This window comes from Hippocampus guttulatus, chromosome 17 (assembly GCF_054856545.1).
Source record: "Hippocampus guttulatus isolate MCC_2025c chromosome 17, RoL_Hgut_1.0, whole genome shotgun sequence".
NCBI classification, from domain to species: domain Eukaryota; kingdom Metazoa; phylum Chordata; class Actinopteri; order Syngnathiformes; family Syngnathidae; genus Hippocampus; species Hippocampus guttulatus.
The window spans coordinates 9,435,754-9,452,148 of record NC_141277.1 but is presented as its reverse complement, the minus strand read 5'-3'; the positions used below and the strand labels follow the sequence as shown (position 1 = coordinate 9,452,148).

The 16,395-nt window shown below is 44.7% G+C and overlaps 1 protein-coding gene across 5 annotated transcripts in view; it reads right to left on the bottom strand.

The window, feature by feature from the left end:
- Positions 1-16,395, bottom strand: part of ank1b (ankyrin 1, erythrocytic b) — a 54,188-nt gene that overhangs the window by 16,881 nt on the left and 20,912 nt on the right. For 4 of the 5 annotated variants that reach the window (XM_086134570.1, XM_086134571.1, XM_086134573.1 and 1 more), the window contains exons 7-35: positions 15,667-15,765; positions 15,409-15,507; positions 15,084-15,182; positions 14,680-14,877; positions 13,847-13,945; positions 13,656-13,754; positions 13,456-13,554; positions 13,173-13,370; positions 12,939-13,037; positions 12,760-12,858; positions 12,293-12,490; positions 12,058-12,156; positions 11,806-11,904; positions 11,593-11,691; positions 11,078-11,170; positions 10,901-10,973; positions 10,131-10,151; positions 8,517-8,640; positions 7,849-7,912; positions 7,062-7,174; positions 6,397-6,621; positions 4,943-5,097; positions 4,475-4,686; positions 3,554-3,758; positions 3,321-3,417; positions 2,841-3,069; positions 2,085-2,213; positions 395-514; positions 227-311 (exon numbers count right to left, since the gene is read on the bottom strand). In XM_086134570.1, coding sequence (XP_085990696.1) covers positions 227-311; positions 395-514; positions 2,085-2,213; positions 2,841-3,069; positions 3,321-3,417; positions 3,554-3,758; positions 4,475-4,686; positions 4,943-5,097; positions 6,397-6,621; positions 7,062-7,174; positions 7,849-7,912; positions 8,517-8,640; positions 10,131-10,151; positions 10,901-10,973; positions 11,078-11,170; positions 11,593-11,691; positions 11,806-11,904; positions 12,058-12,156; positions 12,293-12,490; positions 12,760-12,858; positions 12,939-13,037; positions 13,173-13,370; positions 13,456-13,554; positions 13,656-13,754; positions 13,847-13,945; positions 14,680-14,877; positions 15,084-15,182; positions 15,409-15,507; positions 15,667-15,765 — 3,628 coding nt within the window. The remainder of the gene's footprint in view (positions 1-226; positions 312-394; positions 515-2,084; positions 2,214-2,840; positions 3,070-3,320; positions 3,418-3,553; positions 3,759-4,474; positions 4,687-4,942; positions 5,098-6,396; positions 6,622-7,061; positions 7,175-7,848; positions 7,913-8,516; positions 8,641-10,130; positions 10,152-10,900; positions 10,974-11,077; positions 11,171-11,592; positions 11,692-11,805; positions 11,905-12,057; positions 12,157-12,292; positions 12,491-12,759; positions 12,859-12,938; positions 13,038-13,172; positions 13,371-13,455; positions 13,555-13,655; positions 13,755-13,846; positions 13,946-14,679; positions 14,878-15,083; positions 15,183-15,408; positions 15,508-15,666; positions 15,766-16,395) is intronic. The other variant, XM_086134572.1, reaches the window with a different exon arrangement.

Here is a 16,395-nt window from a genome sequence, read left to right as displayed (position 1 = left end):
TGGGGCGGGGGGCATCTTTTGGCACACGTTCAATTCAATTTTCCTCAACTGCCCTGCGAAGAACTTTGGGGAGGTACAGAAGAGCAGTACGTTACGGCTCGGTCGTTTGTGCCATGCGTGCAGAGTGGGGAGCAGAGAGCTTTGAGTAAAGGACGGTGCAAGACTTAGTGCCCATCTCCACTGTGGATATTTCAGGAGATGGCTGCGGGTAAGAGAATGAACTCACCCAAACTGGGCTCATTCAGAGCGCTGTAGCGCTCCCTCAGGGCGAGAGGTGTTAAAGTTCTCCTGCGTTCCTCACTTCCGACAACCTAGGAAAAAAAAAGAAAGAAATAACACAACTCAACAGACAGCCTCCGAGTTCAGGCGCAATGTGCACACACGAAGGTCTCGCCTTGATGCAGGGTGGCATTGCTATGTTGAGGTTGCATAGCACATGCTGAGCATCCTCATACTTGGTGCACTTTCGCAGGAAGGACAAAAACCCCGTGGCATCCTTGTTGCTGTCTCTGACCTAACAGATGAAAAAGGAGCAAGGCGGTAGAGAAGGACAGAGAGAGGAATCCAGAAGAAGTGGAGAAAGCAGTAGGGGAGGTGAAAGAGAAAATAGGAGCAAAGAGAAGAGGAAGGGGAGAAGAAAGAAGAAGAAAAAAAATCAAATCAAAGCCAACATGAGACCCCACCACAATGTCGCAGGCACGTGGCGCAGTCGTAACACGGGGGCCAGAAGCAGGGGGTGGAAGCAGTCCACAGGCAGTGCGAGAGGGTGACATTTACCTGCACGCTTTACCTGGACGCCTGTCAGACCAGACAGTTAGAGAGTGACCGCCAGAGAGAGAAAGAGAGACAGTGAGACAGACACAAACAGACAGGCAAGGCCGCAAGATTGCGAGGCTGGCGAGGAACGCGAGGGAGTCGCGGCACATGCAGACGCGCTCACAGGAGAGTCGCTACAAACAAACTGCGCAGGTATCTGGTGCACAACAGTACAGCAATCGCCGTGACACAAAGACACACATGGCAAACTCAAGAAACAAATCACCAGGATATCAGAACAACATCAATATTGTCAGGAACAACCCCCACCCCCAAAAAAAAACAGAAGTGATATGAACAACAGACCAAAAAGGCCACAGACCAGTAACAGACAATTATCATGATACATAGAATCTATAGGATGACAGAGCTTGACATATGTTACAGGAGTTTGTCATGACATTATTATGTCTAGAATAATGTTTTGGCAATTATACGAAACACTGAAGAACGACTCAAAGGACGACTCCCTAAATGCATAAATAACAATAAGGGCCCAACTTCCATTCCGTCTAACTGTGCGCATGGCTGGAGTTTTGTTTCTTTTGGTATTGTTTGTAGACGGGCGCCCATTTTGTTTGTAGACTGCGCAAAATGGGAGTTTGCGCAGTTTTGGGTGTGAACACAGTTGACTTGATTCACTCCCCTCATTAACTTTAAATGCAACTTAGAAAAGGCACACGGTCTACATAGTGGAAGCATAACAGACTTGCTGAAGTCCGTGCATGAGATCGGAGCACGCCAAGAACTTTTATAAGCAACTGTGAGAAGATCTCCACTTGCTGATTATGTAAAGATGGCTGCTATGAAGTGCGCAGTTGGAGAGCGCACCTTCCACCCCCGATCGTGCGTCTGTGTGTGTGTGACTGTGAAAAAGGATGAAGATGACTACAGAAATCGGAGTCATTTACAGAAGTTAAGTGGAACTTCTTCATTTGTATGCGGGACTGTATTATGCTTCTGCCCGATGGCAAGATGCACACCAGAAGGAACTGCTATGAATTAATCACGAGGCAGCGACCGTATAAGTCTTAAATTCTATTTAATTATGTGATTCATGTGTGCTTGGATAAAGTACAATAGTACTGTGCTCCTTTTAAACTTAATATCCCAAAAGATGTGACAGCGAACAGACCCAAAATCACCATAGGAGGCTTTGGGGAGGCTCAGCCGAGGCACAGCAGAAGAAGTGATTCGGTCAACGCAGGCAAATTCACGCTACAACAAGAACACAACACCGTAATTTAAGTGCCTTTCGAGTCACAAACCTTGACAGAAACGGGCAGCCGGTTATCCCTGAAGGCCTGGAAGCTGAAGGTGCGAGGCTGCTGTGTGGCTTTCCTGATTGGCACCAGGTTCCCGGAGCATTCCAGATGCAGCGGCATACCCTCCATTAGCTTAAAAAATATATATGCAAATAAAAAATGAGATGACGTCTAAGAACCAATCAACCAAGAAGTTAAACACACACAAAAAAAAAGGATTTTATCAGAAAATGTATTCTGAGCCCTCTTAGTTCTCAGCAGCTCAATTAGTGCCTAGTCCGCAGACCTGAGGGTGCGTAGGGGGGCGGAGGAGCGCAGAGAGGTAAGATGCGGCGAGGCCATTGAAAGATTTGTTTGAACTACTTTATGCCTCAAGCCAGCAGGAAACGGTGCCAGGCTACTACTCGGTCAGTTGCTTAGCAATCAGCGCCAATTATAGACATGCTAGCGCCTGGCCGCCATCCTGTACATCACAAAAATCTAAGTGCAGTGTAACAAGGGCACCCTGGGGTGCTTGCCATGTTTTATGCATTCTGTTTATCAATTTAACTGAAAAAATCCACAATGAATATTGCTGGAATCCCACAAAAATATTTTCAATGCATTTGTTAGCAAGTGACAACAAAATATTCTGGATTAAATTAGAATTTTAAATGTTCTGAACATCAGATTGAAGAAACGCCGCTGAATTGGACACGTTTAACTTCTCGGCGCGGTTCCACTGCGACGCTAAAGAATCTTTTTCGACTGAGCGCTGACCTCGATGTCTCGACTCCGTGCCACTTCGGTGAAGTTTTCGTGCAACTCCAGCGTCTTGTCCATCTTGTCATCGGTCATGCAGTAACAACGCAGGCGTCCTTCCCGCGCCTCGTTCATCTTTGCAAAGATGACAAACTTTGCCATGTAAGGCACGGCCATCAGTTCCCGGTACAAAAGGTTGGCGAAGGTCACAGCCTCTGCCGTGCGGGGACAATCTGCGAGCCAGAACCTGTGGTAAAAGCAGCAAAAGCAGAGAAAACAGATTGCAGCCACTGAATTGGGGGCCGGGGGGGGGGGGGGGCTGTGAGGTTCTCAATTTTTTTTGTCATCACTTTATTTCCTGCCTCAACGTTTCATCCTCATGATGTTCGATGATGACATTTGAATTATGAGGGTATCGTTAGACGGGACCCGGAACTCCAAATTTTGAGAACCCCTTGCAATACATTTATGAAGTGATTGTGACGAGGGAGCTCACACCTTGCAGAGACGTTCGTTGTAAAATTGGCACAGCTGTTTGCATACATCAGCTTGGTTGTTCCGGTGATGTCCTCCCACTGAGCAGGTGCTGTCCCACCTGAGACGCGACAAGCACACAGCGTCATTCATGCCCCGTTAACCTTCTTCACCCCATTTGACGCATTTCTCAATGTAAGAAAGGCTGAGTCCTTCCAATGTCATCCCAAAGCAAAAAGTTAAGTTGGGACAACTACCAATGACACTGCAGAGGAGGCGCAGGCTGGTGGTGTCACCCTCGCCGGCATCACGAGGGCTCTCGCGCCAGGACGGCGGGAGCGGAATACGTAGTCCGATTGGACGGTGAAATTTGCGCCTGCGTGGTTCGATTGTGACCACGGGGCTGAAGGTCGCCTGGTTGCCGAGTTGTCGAGTCAGCAACTCATCGGGGATGGGCTGGGCCTGAGAGGATGAGAGGACGAGCCGATAAAAAGGCTTTGGAATAAAGATCCTTGAACAGAAGAGGTGTATGTCATTGGAAATACCGTGCACCAAAAAACGTCAATTATCTCGACGTAAGATTAGGAAAATAGAAAAAAAATCAGCAAAAAAGGAAGCAAAATATGCTTTTTAACTTGAACATCAAAACGCCCGCCATACTCACACATGCAACCAACTTATAAGTCATTTCAGATCAGTGCATCAGCTCGGTCAGTGTGGCTCACAACTTAAATCAAGGAACTGAGGAGTGAAGAATGGCTGGATAAAAGAAAAAACAAACAGAAACAGAAAAAAAGCATAAAAGCAAATTTCAGACACACATTGCCAGTAATCAGTAATGTGACAAACAATGAGGGGGAAAAAATGTACAGTGAATTGACAGAAACAGAACTGGTCATATATCACAACACGGGTGCATGTCAAAAAATTAAAAATATTTCATTGGTTTAAAAAAAAAAAACTCATCCAGACCGGACGCATTTTTTTTCATAATATATAAATTAAAACATTGTTTTTTCTTCTGAAACATGAATGAATGAATGGTGAATTTGAAGTTTTCGTTAGCTGCACGCGTTTAAGCTAATCATCACAATTATACACACAAAAAAGTTTCCTACAAATTGATAGAGAAGCACCTCGACGTTTCAAGTCGTCTGAATGTGCAAGTCGCTATTTACCTGCAGTCCCAGTCTCACTCTTTTGGTGACAGCCGTCTCGGGAAAAATGGCCTCAACGTGGGGCACCAGTTTACTGCTCAGTCGACCGCCCTCTGGACCAATCAGATCGCTCTCTTGCTGAATGCGGGAAACCACGGCAAAGTACAGGGGGAAGTCAGTGGAGATGATCCGACGAATCCGTTTCTTTTCCAACTCCTCTTGACTTTCCAGGTCTACGGATAGATAGAACATTACATTAAAAGGGGACGACGAGGAAGAGGAGATGAATGGGGGCAAGGGGGGAGTGTCAGAGAAGGTTACAAAGAAAGTTAATGGTGCATAATTTACTTCAAGTGGAGTAAAAAAAAAAGTGCACTCATAAAACTATTCACTCTCAATGTCCTTGTTTTATATTTTAACACCATAAATCACAATAAAGGCTATGTCTTCTTCAAGTGTCTCGTGGACGGAGTTTTCCATCTTGCTAACCTTCATCCATGCCATTCAGGATGGTTTCCAGCACTTCATCGCCGTAGCGATTCCGGTGTTCTTTCCAGACGGAGCCGTTCTCACTACGGAGGACCACGAGCTCGCGGTCCCCTCGAGCCAGTGAGGCAAAGTGTGGGATCTCCACGATAACTGGCCTGTGAATTAATAATCATACCGCATATCATCATTAGCAGCTTCACAGTCATTAAAAAAAGAGAAATTGACATTTCCTAACAGTACATTAATCAACCCCTTTTTATTATTTTATATATATACTTTATACTTATATATACTTTATTTTATTAGTAACCCCCTCCAACCCACCCTCCCCCACGACTGTCCTAAACTACTTCAGAAATGACAGAACTGATTTTACAATTTGAATGCCCAGATTAGCAGCAATAATTCATCCATCCATCCATTTACCGCCGCCATCCATTTACCGCCGGTCGGGTCGCAGGGGCAGCAGCTTTATCAGGGAAACCCAGACTTCCCTCTCCCCAGCCACTTCTTCTAGCTCTTCCCGGCGGATCCCGAGGCGTTCCCAGGCCAGCTGGGTGACATAATCTCTCCAGCATGTCCTGGGTCAACCAGCTAAACTGGGTCTCCTGCCAGTGGGACATGCCCGGAACACCTCACCAGGGAGGATGCCCGAGCCATCTCATCCGGCTCCTCTCGATGTGGAGGAGAAGCGGCTAGACTCCGAGACCCTCCCGGATGACCGAGCTTCTCACCTTATCTCTAAGGGAGAGCCCGGACATCCTGCGCAGAAAACTCATTTCGGCCGCTTGTATCCGGGATCTCGTTTTTTCAGTCACGACCCATAGCTCGTGGCCATAGATGAGGGTTGGGACGTAGATCGACCGGTAAATTGAGAGCTTCGCCCTTTGGCTCAGCTCCTTCTTTACCACGACAGACCGATGCAAAGTCCGCATCACGGCAGATACTGCACCGATCCGACTGTCGATCTCTCGCTCCCTCCTGCCCTCACTCGTGAACAAGACCCCAAGATACTTAAACTCCTCCACTTGGGGCAAGGTCTCCTCCCAGACCCGGAGAGGGCACGCCACCCTTTTCCGACTGAGGACCATTGTTTCAGATTTGGAGGTGCTTATCCTCATCCCAACCACTTCACACTCGGCTGCGAAATGCTCCAGTGAGAGTTGGAGAGCCCTGCTTGAAAGAGCCAACAGTACCACATCATCTGCAAAAAGCAGATATGTAATACTGCAATCATTCAATTTCTAATTATCCATCGAATGCTAACAGCCTTCTACTCACAAAAATACAGGGGACAAGTCGGAAAAAGTGCACATGTGACTGGTGATGGAAAGAATTGATTTTAACTCTTGTCAAGAATGTATTCGTGACCTGATCAGTCTAATAAATGAAGGCAGATTTCTGGTGAAGCACTGACAAATTTCAAAATCAAACTGCGAGGCGCATTGACTCACCCAAGGAACTGCATGCTGGATGGACCCAGCGAGATGATACGGCTGGCAAGGCCCTCTCCCTCCACCAGTGGAGGGGGTGTGGTCAACTTCTGGGGTTTGACCAGGCGGCAGGTGATGCGTGTCGGCGCAGCGCAGGTCCGAGGAGGGATGATCACTCGCAGGCCGTGATGTCTGCTGCCTCGCATGGAGCCTCCGCGGGCGTCTACCATGAAGCTCACCAGGAAGCTGAGACAGGTGGACAGGCTTACACAATTACTACGCCGTTTTCTAGCCGTGCAATAAAACAGCCAAACTTCTTTTTGAAAACGTTTTGGGATTGGTGAAAAAAAAAAATGAGCCAATCGCCCTGTAATAGACACAATCTAGGGATCCAGTGTGGGTGCGCGGGTGTTTGAGTTTCATCTCATGAGTCCCCGTTCATCTCTGTCGTCCCTACTTAACAATCACTTTTACTATGAAAGCTGATTCACAGTGCTGCACATACACCAAAGAAGTAAGACATATATTTACATATCCGGTAGTAACACATCCGGACCGGGACCGAGTATTGCACGACGTATTTACTTTTTACTTGTATGACAGTGTTAAAGCGTTACTTAGACGATGAGATTGATAACAGTGAAGGTTTCGGGATTGTGACACTCGAGCCTAATCAATAAGCTCACCCGGTGTGAATGGGGCTGGCCACAGGGCTGACATTGTCTGAGGTTTCTGTGGCTGGACTGCTCGGGATAAGAGAGTCTTCGTCATACTCCTTCGGCAGTGGAATAGGGGTGTGCTGTGCGGTTCGAGAGACACAGACAGAAGACACGGAGGGAGACGAGTGAAGCATCGAAGAGATATGTGAATTCAGGTACCGGAATGTAAACAAGATATTGAGCAAAATCCAAAAAGAGGAAACATGAATAACAACAAAATAAAATTACAATCCACTTGAGTTTTTTTTTTTTTTTTTTTGTCAGTTGTCTTTTGCCTGTAATCTTTCCGTTTGCCCTTGGCGGCGCAGGGAGAAGTTGAGCAAGAACTTGCTATCAGCTCCCATTCCCCACTGGACCGCTGACGCCACAACATGAAGATGCCAGATTGTTCTTTTATCTTTGCTGTGCTTCATTCTGTCTCATGCCCATATTGAATACCGCTCTTAGTTGGATGTTTTTTGGGCTCCTGTTTCTCCCTGTAAGTTCTGACATTTTCCTGGTATTCCTCCTTGCTCTACATTTCCTCATTTAATGCTGCTCTGTCTGCTTTGGGGACTGGTCGCATTTTGAAGATCAAAACTTCCTGCCTGTCACGAAACAGTGAAACAATTTGGTGATGTCCAATCCATCACATACCAAAGGAGCAGTAAGAAGACAGTTTTCTCAAATAAAATTTTTTTAAAAATCGCGATGAATCTTAAATTGCAAAAAATGAAGATGTGCGTGCCAATCTTGAGAGGTGTTTTTGACATACCTGATCGAGAAGAACGGTTTCCGGCGACACGCAAGGGATCCTGGGAATGGCGGGAGAGTAGGGCCTGTGGCGAGAGAAAATGATGACAAAAGTTAACAACTGAACTCAACTTTAGTGCGGACAAGGAATAAGAATATCGGATGCACAATTTTTGGGCAAATACATTTTTTGATTTGCGTTTGTTTTAGAAAACTGAACTGAGAACTACAGTGGGCTAAATCCACTTTTTTCTTTTTCATTTTTAAAGTTAGAACTGACTGTAGTAAAGATGAATACCGGTTTTAATCAAAGATCAATTCTAATTTTGATGTTTTTGGGGAAGGCCAAATAAAAGCACTTTCCTTAATGTATCAGTGCTCTCTTATTACTTTCCCGCAAAAGGAAAAGTATTGGAGCTAGCTCCTGTGTCTGCTGTCTTTATGTTATTAAAATATATACAATATATACATACAGTATATTTTAACCCTTTCAAGCACCAATAATGATAACCTGATAACATGATAAGCTGTCCACTGTAGTGACCGTTGTCCCTCTATATGTATTTCTAACGTGGTGACCATGCTGATTACTGAAACCACATATTTTATAAGCGCTTCAAAACTCTACGTATCAAAGTCGAAATAGCCGTCGGATGAATACAAAGACAAACCACACATGATTGGACTTACGTGGTCCCCACACCACCTTCAAAATCTTTAAGCGTCTTCTTAGGAGAGAGGAAGTCATCGTCTTGATCCTTGAAATCATCAAGCTTCAAATAGCGCGCTCCGTCCATTCCGAGCAACTCGTCGCCTGTCGAAATCAAGTTTTTCAAAAGTATGGCAATTATCATTAAAAAAAAAAAAGATGAAAAAAACCAAAGAACATAGAACACAAACAATCAAGACATACAAACAACAGCAGAAATTAAGAAACAGAGTACGTTCTTTAATTGACACTTGTCTCAAAAAGATTTCCCCACAATACAAAGTGACAATGTCTTGAAGTGTGGTTGACTTCTTGTCAGAGATTTCCTCGGACAAAGTTAAAGAAATGACTCGGCACACAGGAAAATTGTCTTGATTATCGGCGGGAGCGGATCTCTGAGAGCGAACGACGGCCAGTTGCTCCGCGATCACACTCACCCCTCCCTCTCCGCCGGTTCGAACTTTTATTGCAAAATACAAGAAAGACACTGCCCCCGAGATTTGCACCCCGCGCCCCCCGGTAATGATTTGATTTACCCGAATACACAAGTCACAGACTTTGCTGATGACTAATGTCCACCTGGGCGCGACAGCTGTTCCCAAACTGTCATTTGGTATTCAACGACTCTTTGTTCCCAATTTGTTTATTCCCACTCTGTGATTGAATTTAGCCTTCGCCCCCCTTGCTTTAACGTGATTACTCAGGAAAGGCCCTCCGCCTAAACGGCCGACACCTCTGCGCTGAGTATGTCTAGACGTGCCCAAATTAACCGAAACTTTAAACATGATACAATTTTGTTCGTAGATTTCTCTATCACTTCTCCACGAACATCAAAATAGTGTCACTTGCTCTGATTTTTTTAAACATATTTTATTATCTTCCTCAATAAAGATGCAATCACATAAGGGGATGGTTGTTTTCTGTGTAGGAGAAAATAGCTGTTATTAAAGAGAGACAGAAATAGAACAGGAAACCATAAATTGGTATGAGCTGTTCGGGAACAAAGACGAACCAAATTATTTCAAAGAGAAGAGAGCTATTTAAAAAAACAACACAAAAAAAACATAATCACACAAACACAGTTAAAAAAAAATGGAGCTGGATGACCAGAACGCAATTCCAGTTTTGAGATTCCTTCGAGCAGAAAGACGACAGCGTAAACAACGACAGTGCATGCCGTTTTCAGGAATGTGTCGGCAAATGTTGAATTAGCTGGTTGATCAATTAGGTTGTCACTGACACGGACTGCACTGAACAAACAGCTGATTTGGAAGGAAACTAGAGATTCTGTCAGGTTAATGAGCCCCCCGCCCCGAATAAAAGTGTGTCAAACGCTCGTTTAAGGAAACTGCTGTGACTACATGCTGATGGAAAAACAGGACACTTTTCTTTCTGAATAAATCTCGAAGCAAAAGATATAAAGCGCGAGGGAATAAAAATAGAGCGGAACAATCATGGCTGAAGTCGAGTCAAGAGGAACTGATCAGAAAGACACGAAGTGATGCACAGAGAAAATGAGTGTTGCGACACCGCGATGAAGCCACATGGTTCACGAGCCACCGGAACGCACAAAGCAGAGAAACACACAATCCTACCTAACGTTAGCTGGGCGACCCCTACACGAAAAGAAACAACAAGTGGGAAAGGAAGTTATAAACAATCATTCACTGGCTCAATAAAGATAGCCGGTGCATATAAACAGCACAGACAACCTTGTTCAAGTGCTAGGTTTTGTGATGTAAAATAAAAATGTGAGGAAGATAACTAAGATCACTTTTGCGCATGTGGGAAAATGTGTTATGGTCTTGTGAAATTAGCCTGAACTTTTTGTCATCACCTTCGGACCTGTTTTTCGTCAACTGAAATTGGAGCAAGGTAGAGCGAATTATGAACAGTTCAAAATAGCAGTCAGCGTTAGCACACACAAAAAAAAAATCCTACTAAATCAAGTGAACCCTTTTCGTGGTGAATCGCAGAACTGTGACTGACGTGTGCTGACTCTGATTTAGCGTACGTTTGAATGTGACCGTTTCATTCTGAACACAGCTACATCCCCAGTTATACGGGGGTGTGCACACTTGTGCAACCACATTACATCAGTTGTTTAATTTTTACTTGCCTTGAAAGAAACCCCATCAATTTCCTCAATTGTATTATACAGGTCACATTAAAGATTAAAAACGTTTTGAAATGATTGATCTTGATATGATTGATTTTTTGATATCCCCAAAAGCTGGCATTTGAACAGGTCTGTACAGACTTTTAATATCCAGTCTAGATATTGTTCATATTGCGATATCAGCCTTTTTCTGAAAATAGGATGATCAATCAACTACATAGGTAGTGTGTTTAACCGTCAACCTACCTTCATCCTCGGAGACGTCCAAAATCTCATCCACCGTCTCAGGAAAACTCATCCGATGCTTTTCGATGGTGATCTGTGAAGACAAAAATACAAAATGCAAACACCGCAGGGATGGAAAGAGGAAGGCGAGAGGTCCCATTTTTAATTTGGCGAACCACACGAAACGCGATGGCTCACCGCAGAGACGGATTCCTCAGTCACCAGTTTAAGCACGTCGATGACAGAGATGTAACCAAGACGTTTTGCGATGCCCAGTGGAGACGTCCCATTCTGCGTTGAGACAGACACAAATAATCAATGCAGATTAAAAACCTGTGCAGATATGACGTCATGACAGTAGGACAAGGTACAGTCAAACTCCTCTACAACGAAATCTACATGGGCAAAAATACCCCCTAGTGTGAAAAAATGTTCATGCATTAAAGCCATTCCCACTTTTCTGCCCCCGACTACGACAAAAAATCCCCCTATTCCGTTATACGAAATCTTTTTCTCTGCTCTTGCCTCGCAACGAGATTCACGACAGTAATTGTCTTTTATGAGTGATGACTGTGACATCACCAAATGTGAGCCGTCAGTAGACGCGGTTTGTTGCATTTTAGATGCCATCTACACGTGACGGTTTGTAAATATTTTTCAAATGAGTTACCGGTTCCTGACGAAAGGAAAAGTTATGTGTGGCCGCCACTCACCGACGTAATCTCATTGGGCCGGGCCCCATGTTTTAACAGCAGGGTGACAATATCGGTGTGACCCTGCTGAGCTGCTTGGTGCAACGGAGTGTAGCCCATCTGCATTGGGGGAAGTAAGAGAATTAATTTGCTCTCCTTTTCAGATGACGGCAATGTTTTTTTAAAAGGTTTCTACGATGACGGAAGCAGAAGTAGAACGTAGGTCGAATTTACCCGTGTTTTGCTATTCACATGCGCCTGCTGCTGCAGCAGGAACTTGACCATTTTGATGTTACCATAGTGACAGGCCACGTGAAGGGGTGTGTAACCCATCTGAAACAAACAAGGAGATACTGAATACAATAAAGACACGTCGACAGGGAGCACATAATGTACACAAGTCCTGAATTGTGTTCATTTACAGTATTTTGACAAAACCCGCTTCAGGCGGACTTTTTTTGTCACTGGTGGGAGCAGTTGTTTTACCCGCGAAGCAGCATAAACAGACGCTCCCTGTTTGACTAGCGTGTCGGCAATGCCCACGTGGCCCTCTTGCGCCACCAGATGGAGAGGGGTCAATCCATTCTGCGGACGATAAGAATTTATGTGGTGAATACAACAACTGCCCGAACGGTTATGATTTAATATACGAGGCATCTGTGGTCCGTTTTATCTAACAGCCATTCATTCAATCAGCTTGTAATCTGAATTCAAAGACTACCTTGTTTCCTAGATTTACGTTCGCTTGCTTGGAGATGAGGAGAGCCACAATGTCGGGCCGTCCCTCTTGTGAGGCCAAGTGCATAGGCGTGATGCCTTGGAGGGACTCGGCATTGGGCGATGCCCCGTTCTGCAGCAGGCAACTGGCTACTTCCATCTGGTTCTGTTTGGCTGCTATATGGAGAGGAGTGTAACCATTCTGCAGAGAGACACGAGGAAGGACATGAAGGCAGAAGTGGACATTAGCTCGCTGGTGGCCTTTTTTGGAGTGCACAATGCAACCTCTGTGAACTAGCACTGACATTCAAAACAGCTGACAGCTATAAAACTTTCTTAGACACGATACAAAGTCTTATACAGTCATCAGAAACGGTTGCAACGTGGCGACCAATAACGTACATGTAATAGTCGTGTCCAAATAGTTTTGTCCACACTGTGTTTGTGTGTGTTTGCCTGCCTGGGCCTTACCCGAGCGTTGCTATGTGCGGATCCTCCCTTGCTGACCAGGAGTTTAACAACATCCAGGTTGTTGTGGTGAACTGCCACATGCAGGGCTGTCAGACCATTCTGTTGAATATACACATAAATGTACACATTAAAAAAATGAGAGATGCAGTACATACGTACGTACATACATGCGTACTCACCTTGCCGGCCGCATTGGGATTGGCACCTCTCTCGAGAAGGAGCTCCGCTATGTCTACTTTTCCGTATTTAGAGGCCACGTGGAGGGGGGTGAAGCCTTTCTGCTCAAGGGAAAGCCAAAAACAATAATGAAATCATTTCAGTTGAAAACAACAAATCATTTTTTTCTAAAAATCAGATTTTTTTTTCTTCCAAATTTTGATTATCCAATTTATTTGGCCCCGTTTCAACCTCACCTTAGTCATTTTGGTCTGCTGTGCTCCAGCGTCCAACAAAATGCGAATGGTGTGGATGTGACCTTCCCGTGCAGCGATGTGCAAGGGAGTGTGCCCTGCCGTGGTGGACGAGTCAGGGTTGGCCTTGTGTTCAAGAAGCAGCTTGACCAGCTCCTTGTGTCCCATTCGAGCCGCACAGTGAAGGGGGGTTTGGTCGTCCTGGTAAACAGAAAACAATGGGGCAAGGATAAAGGAAAAACTCAATTTATTTGGACTGCGCAGATCAAAATAAGACTGTGTGTACCTTAGCCCTAGCATCCACTTGTGCTGAGTTCTGCAACAAAAACTGTGCAACTTCACAGTGTCCTGCTCTGGAGGCCATGTGGAGGGGGGTCTCCACCTTCTGGGTAAATACAGTATTGTTCTTGGAATTAACACTGCTGGGTCACTTGGCGCATGGCTTGCTTAGTGGACTTGTGCCGTTGGCACAAAGGAAGTTCTTACCACATTGGAAGCATTAGGTGAAGCCCCTCTCTGGAGCAGGTTCTTCACGATGTTCAGGTGACCCATGAAAGCTGCTACATGGAGAGGAGTGAGGCCAGACTGCACAAATGCAGAAGGAAATAGGAAGATGGCTCAAGGTCATGTTTGTTCAAAAGAATCCTACGCTACACAAATCCAGAGCAACGGCTCACCTCCGTGACGGCTTCGAGGGAAGCAGAGTGTTTGAGCAGCAAATCCATTGAGCGCATATGGTTCTTCTTGCATGCAATATGAAGTGGTGTGAATCCATTCTGGGGAGAGTCCACAACAGCAGGAAAATACGGAAAATCTGTAGAGCTCAATAAATTACAATGCTAGCGAAAAGTCTACATTTTGGAAATAACGTATTTTCCACACTAAAAGGCGCATTGGATTATGAGGCGCACCTTCAATGAATGGCCTATTTTGTCAATTTTTTTCATACATTGGGCGCACCGCACTATAAGACGCAATCTACAATGCATCCACTAGATGGAGCTACGCTCAAGGAAACGCCAGCGGAACGATCAAATGTCAGTCAAACTTATTTAAAACTCATTCACTCCCAAAGACGTTTTTTAACGTCTTTTCAGACTTGGTCTAGAATTGGCTGGTACTGAATGAGTTAATAAAGCAGCGACACAGTTGATTTAACCAACAGCAAGTTATAACATTGACTCGTTAATGTTGAACTCTCTTGCCACTGCTCTATTTCCGTGTTCAACTGCGTAACCGATCGCCTTAAGTTTGAACTCTGCGTTGTCAGCATGTCTCGAGCAAGGAGCCATTTTGGGGTTGAAATATTACCGGAATGACCATACACAAGGCACATCAGATTTTTAAGTGCACTGTGAGCTTTTAAGAAAATGGAAGGAAAATACGGTAATGCTTAATGTGTGGTCTATATCGTAACTAAAAGGGTTTTTGCATTTTCGTTAGATCTCAAGCGTCACCCTTTTTGAGCTTGATGAACTAAACAACAATAACAACAACAAGTAAACTTTACCAGAGCTCGAGCATTGGCTTTGGCCCCCTTGTCCAGAAGAACTTTGGCCATGCGATGGTGACCACAGTGGGCCGCTACATGAAGAGGGGTTAAATGGTCCAGCGTGATGTCGTCGATCTCGGCGTTGTATTGTAGTAGCTGTCTAACGCAGTCCATGTGATCCCCCTGAGCTGCCATGTGGATGGGGGACAGACCATTCTGGGATGAGAGGAAAAAATAGTGTGAAAAAAGGCAATTGATTGTGAGCTTGACTGAGCTGAGGTTTTGATGAAAGTGATGAATGTAGAAATATCGTTAGCTGAGTAAGGCTGAATTTACTCAGATTATACCGAAAGACTCATGTGGGAAAATTAGCAGCACTGGATGAAAGAATCTCACTGTGGGCCTAATATAACAAACGGCACCTTGGTTTTAGCTTGGATGGGCGCACCGTGTTCCAGCAGGATCTCAATGATGCGAACGTGTCCATTTCGAGCTGCACAGTGAAGCGGAGTCAATTCATCCTGCACCCACACAAGCAAAAAAAAAAAAAAAGGACATTGTGGGCATAAATGGATAAAAAGTCCTCAGTAGAAAAAGCAACTCAGCAGGGGGCGACGACAGATGGGGGCCAATAAATGCTTGGAAAGTAATATGCAGGCATCGGTGATACATTGCCAGACTTGTGCAACAAACGCAACAGGAAGTAGCAGCTGATCTAAAAAAAAAATGTTAAAAAAATAACATTACCTTTGTTTTGGCATCTATCTGGGCCCCTCTGTCCAGCAGGAGTCGGACCATCATCATATTGCCCCTCCTGGAGGCGATATGAAGTGGTGTGATGCCATTCTAGTGATAAGGAGATGAACAGTAAGTCATTTACACAAAGTAATAACCAACCATTCAATTCAAGTAATGGTCACAAATTCTAGCATCTAAAGACAAGGCGAAAAGGACGTGTATCTTTGCTTGCCACTTGATAACTGAATCACAGCTGAGTCTGCTGACCTTTGGGGTGAAGTGAACGTTGGCTCCTCTGTTAAGCAGCAGCTGGGCTACGCTCATATTCTCATAGTGGGCTGCGATATGTAGAGGGGTGAAACCAGTCTAGAAAGAAAAGGACATAAAAAGTGTGTGGGGGGGGGGGTGCATGTGTGTGCCAGAGGAAGAAAACAGTAAGTCGAAAAGTTACCCAGTGTCCCCGAAAAATTATGTAATTTCATCACGGTTTTTGATCTTTTTAAATAGTTAAATAGTTCAGATCATCAAACCAATCGTAACCCCTGACAAAGACAAGCCAAGTTAATTCAGGGTTTTATTTTCAAAGGGCAAAAAAATTCAAACGAATCCACAAAAGTAATTGGCCCCTGAATTTAATAACCACCTATGGCAGGAATAATTTAAATCAAGCATTTGGAGTGAGAATTCAATGTTTCATGAATAACAAGGTGTCCAGGTCCTGAAGGAACCAATCAGTCCATGATCATCACACTGCCAACACCACGTTTGACTCAGGCTCTTTTGATTAAATGCTGTATTACAGACCTCCCAAAACTTTGTCAGTCCACAGAATAACAGAGAATGACATTTTTGCTGCATGTCTCTCTTATAGTTGAGTCATGAATTCAGTATAAATTATAAACAAAGCCCTGTAGTTCTTTGAGATACTTCTGTGATCTTCTGTTACCGCCTGGGTGAGTCGTCATTTTCAGGCTTGGAGTCATTTTGGTTGGCCAA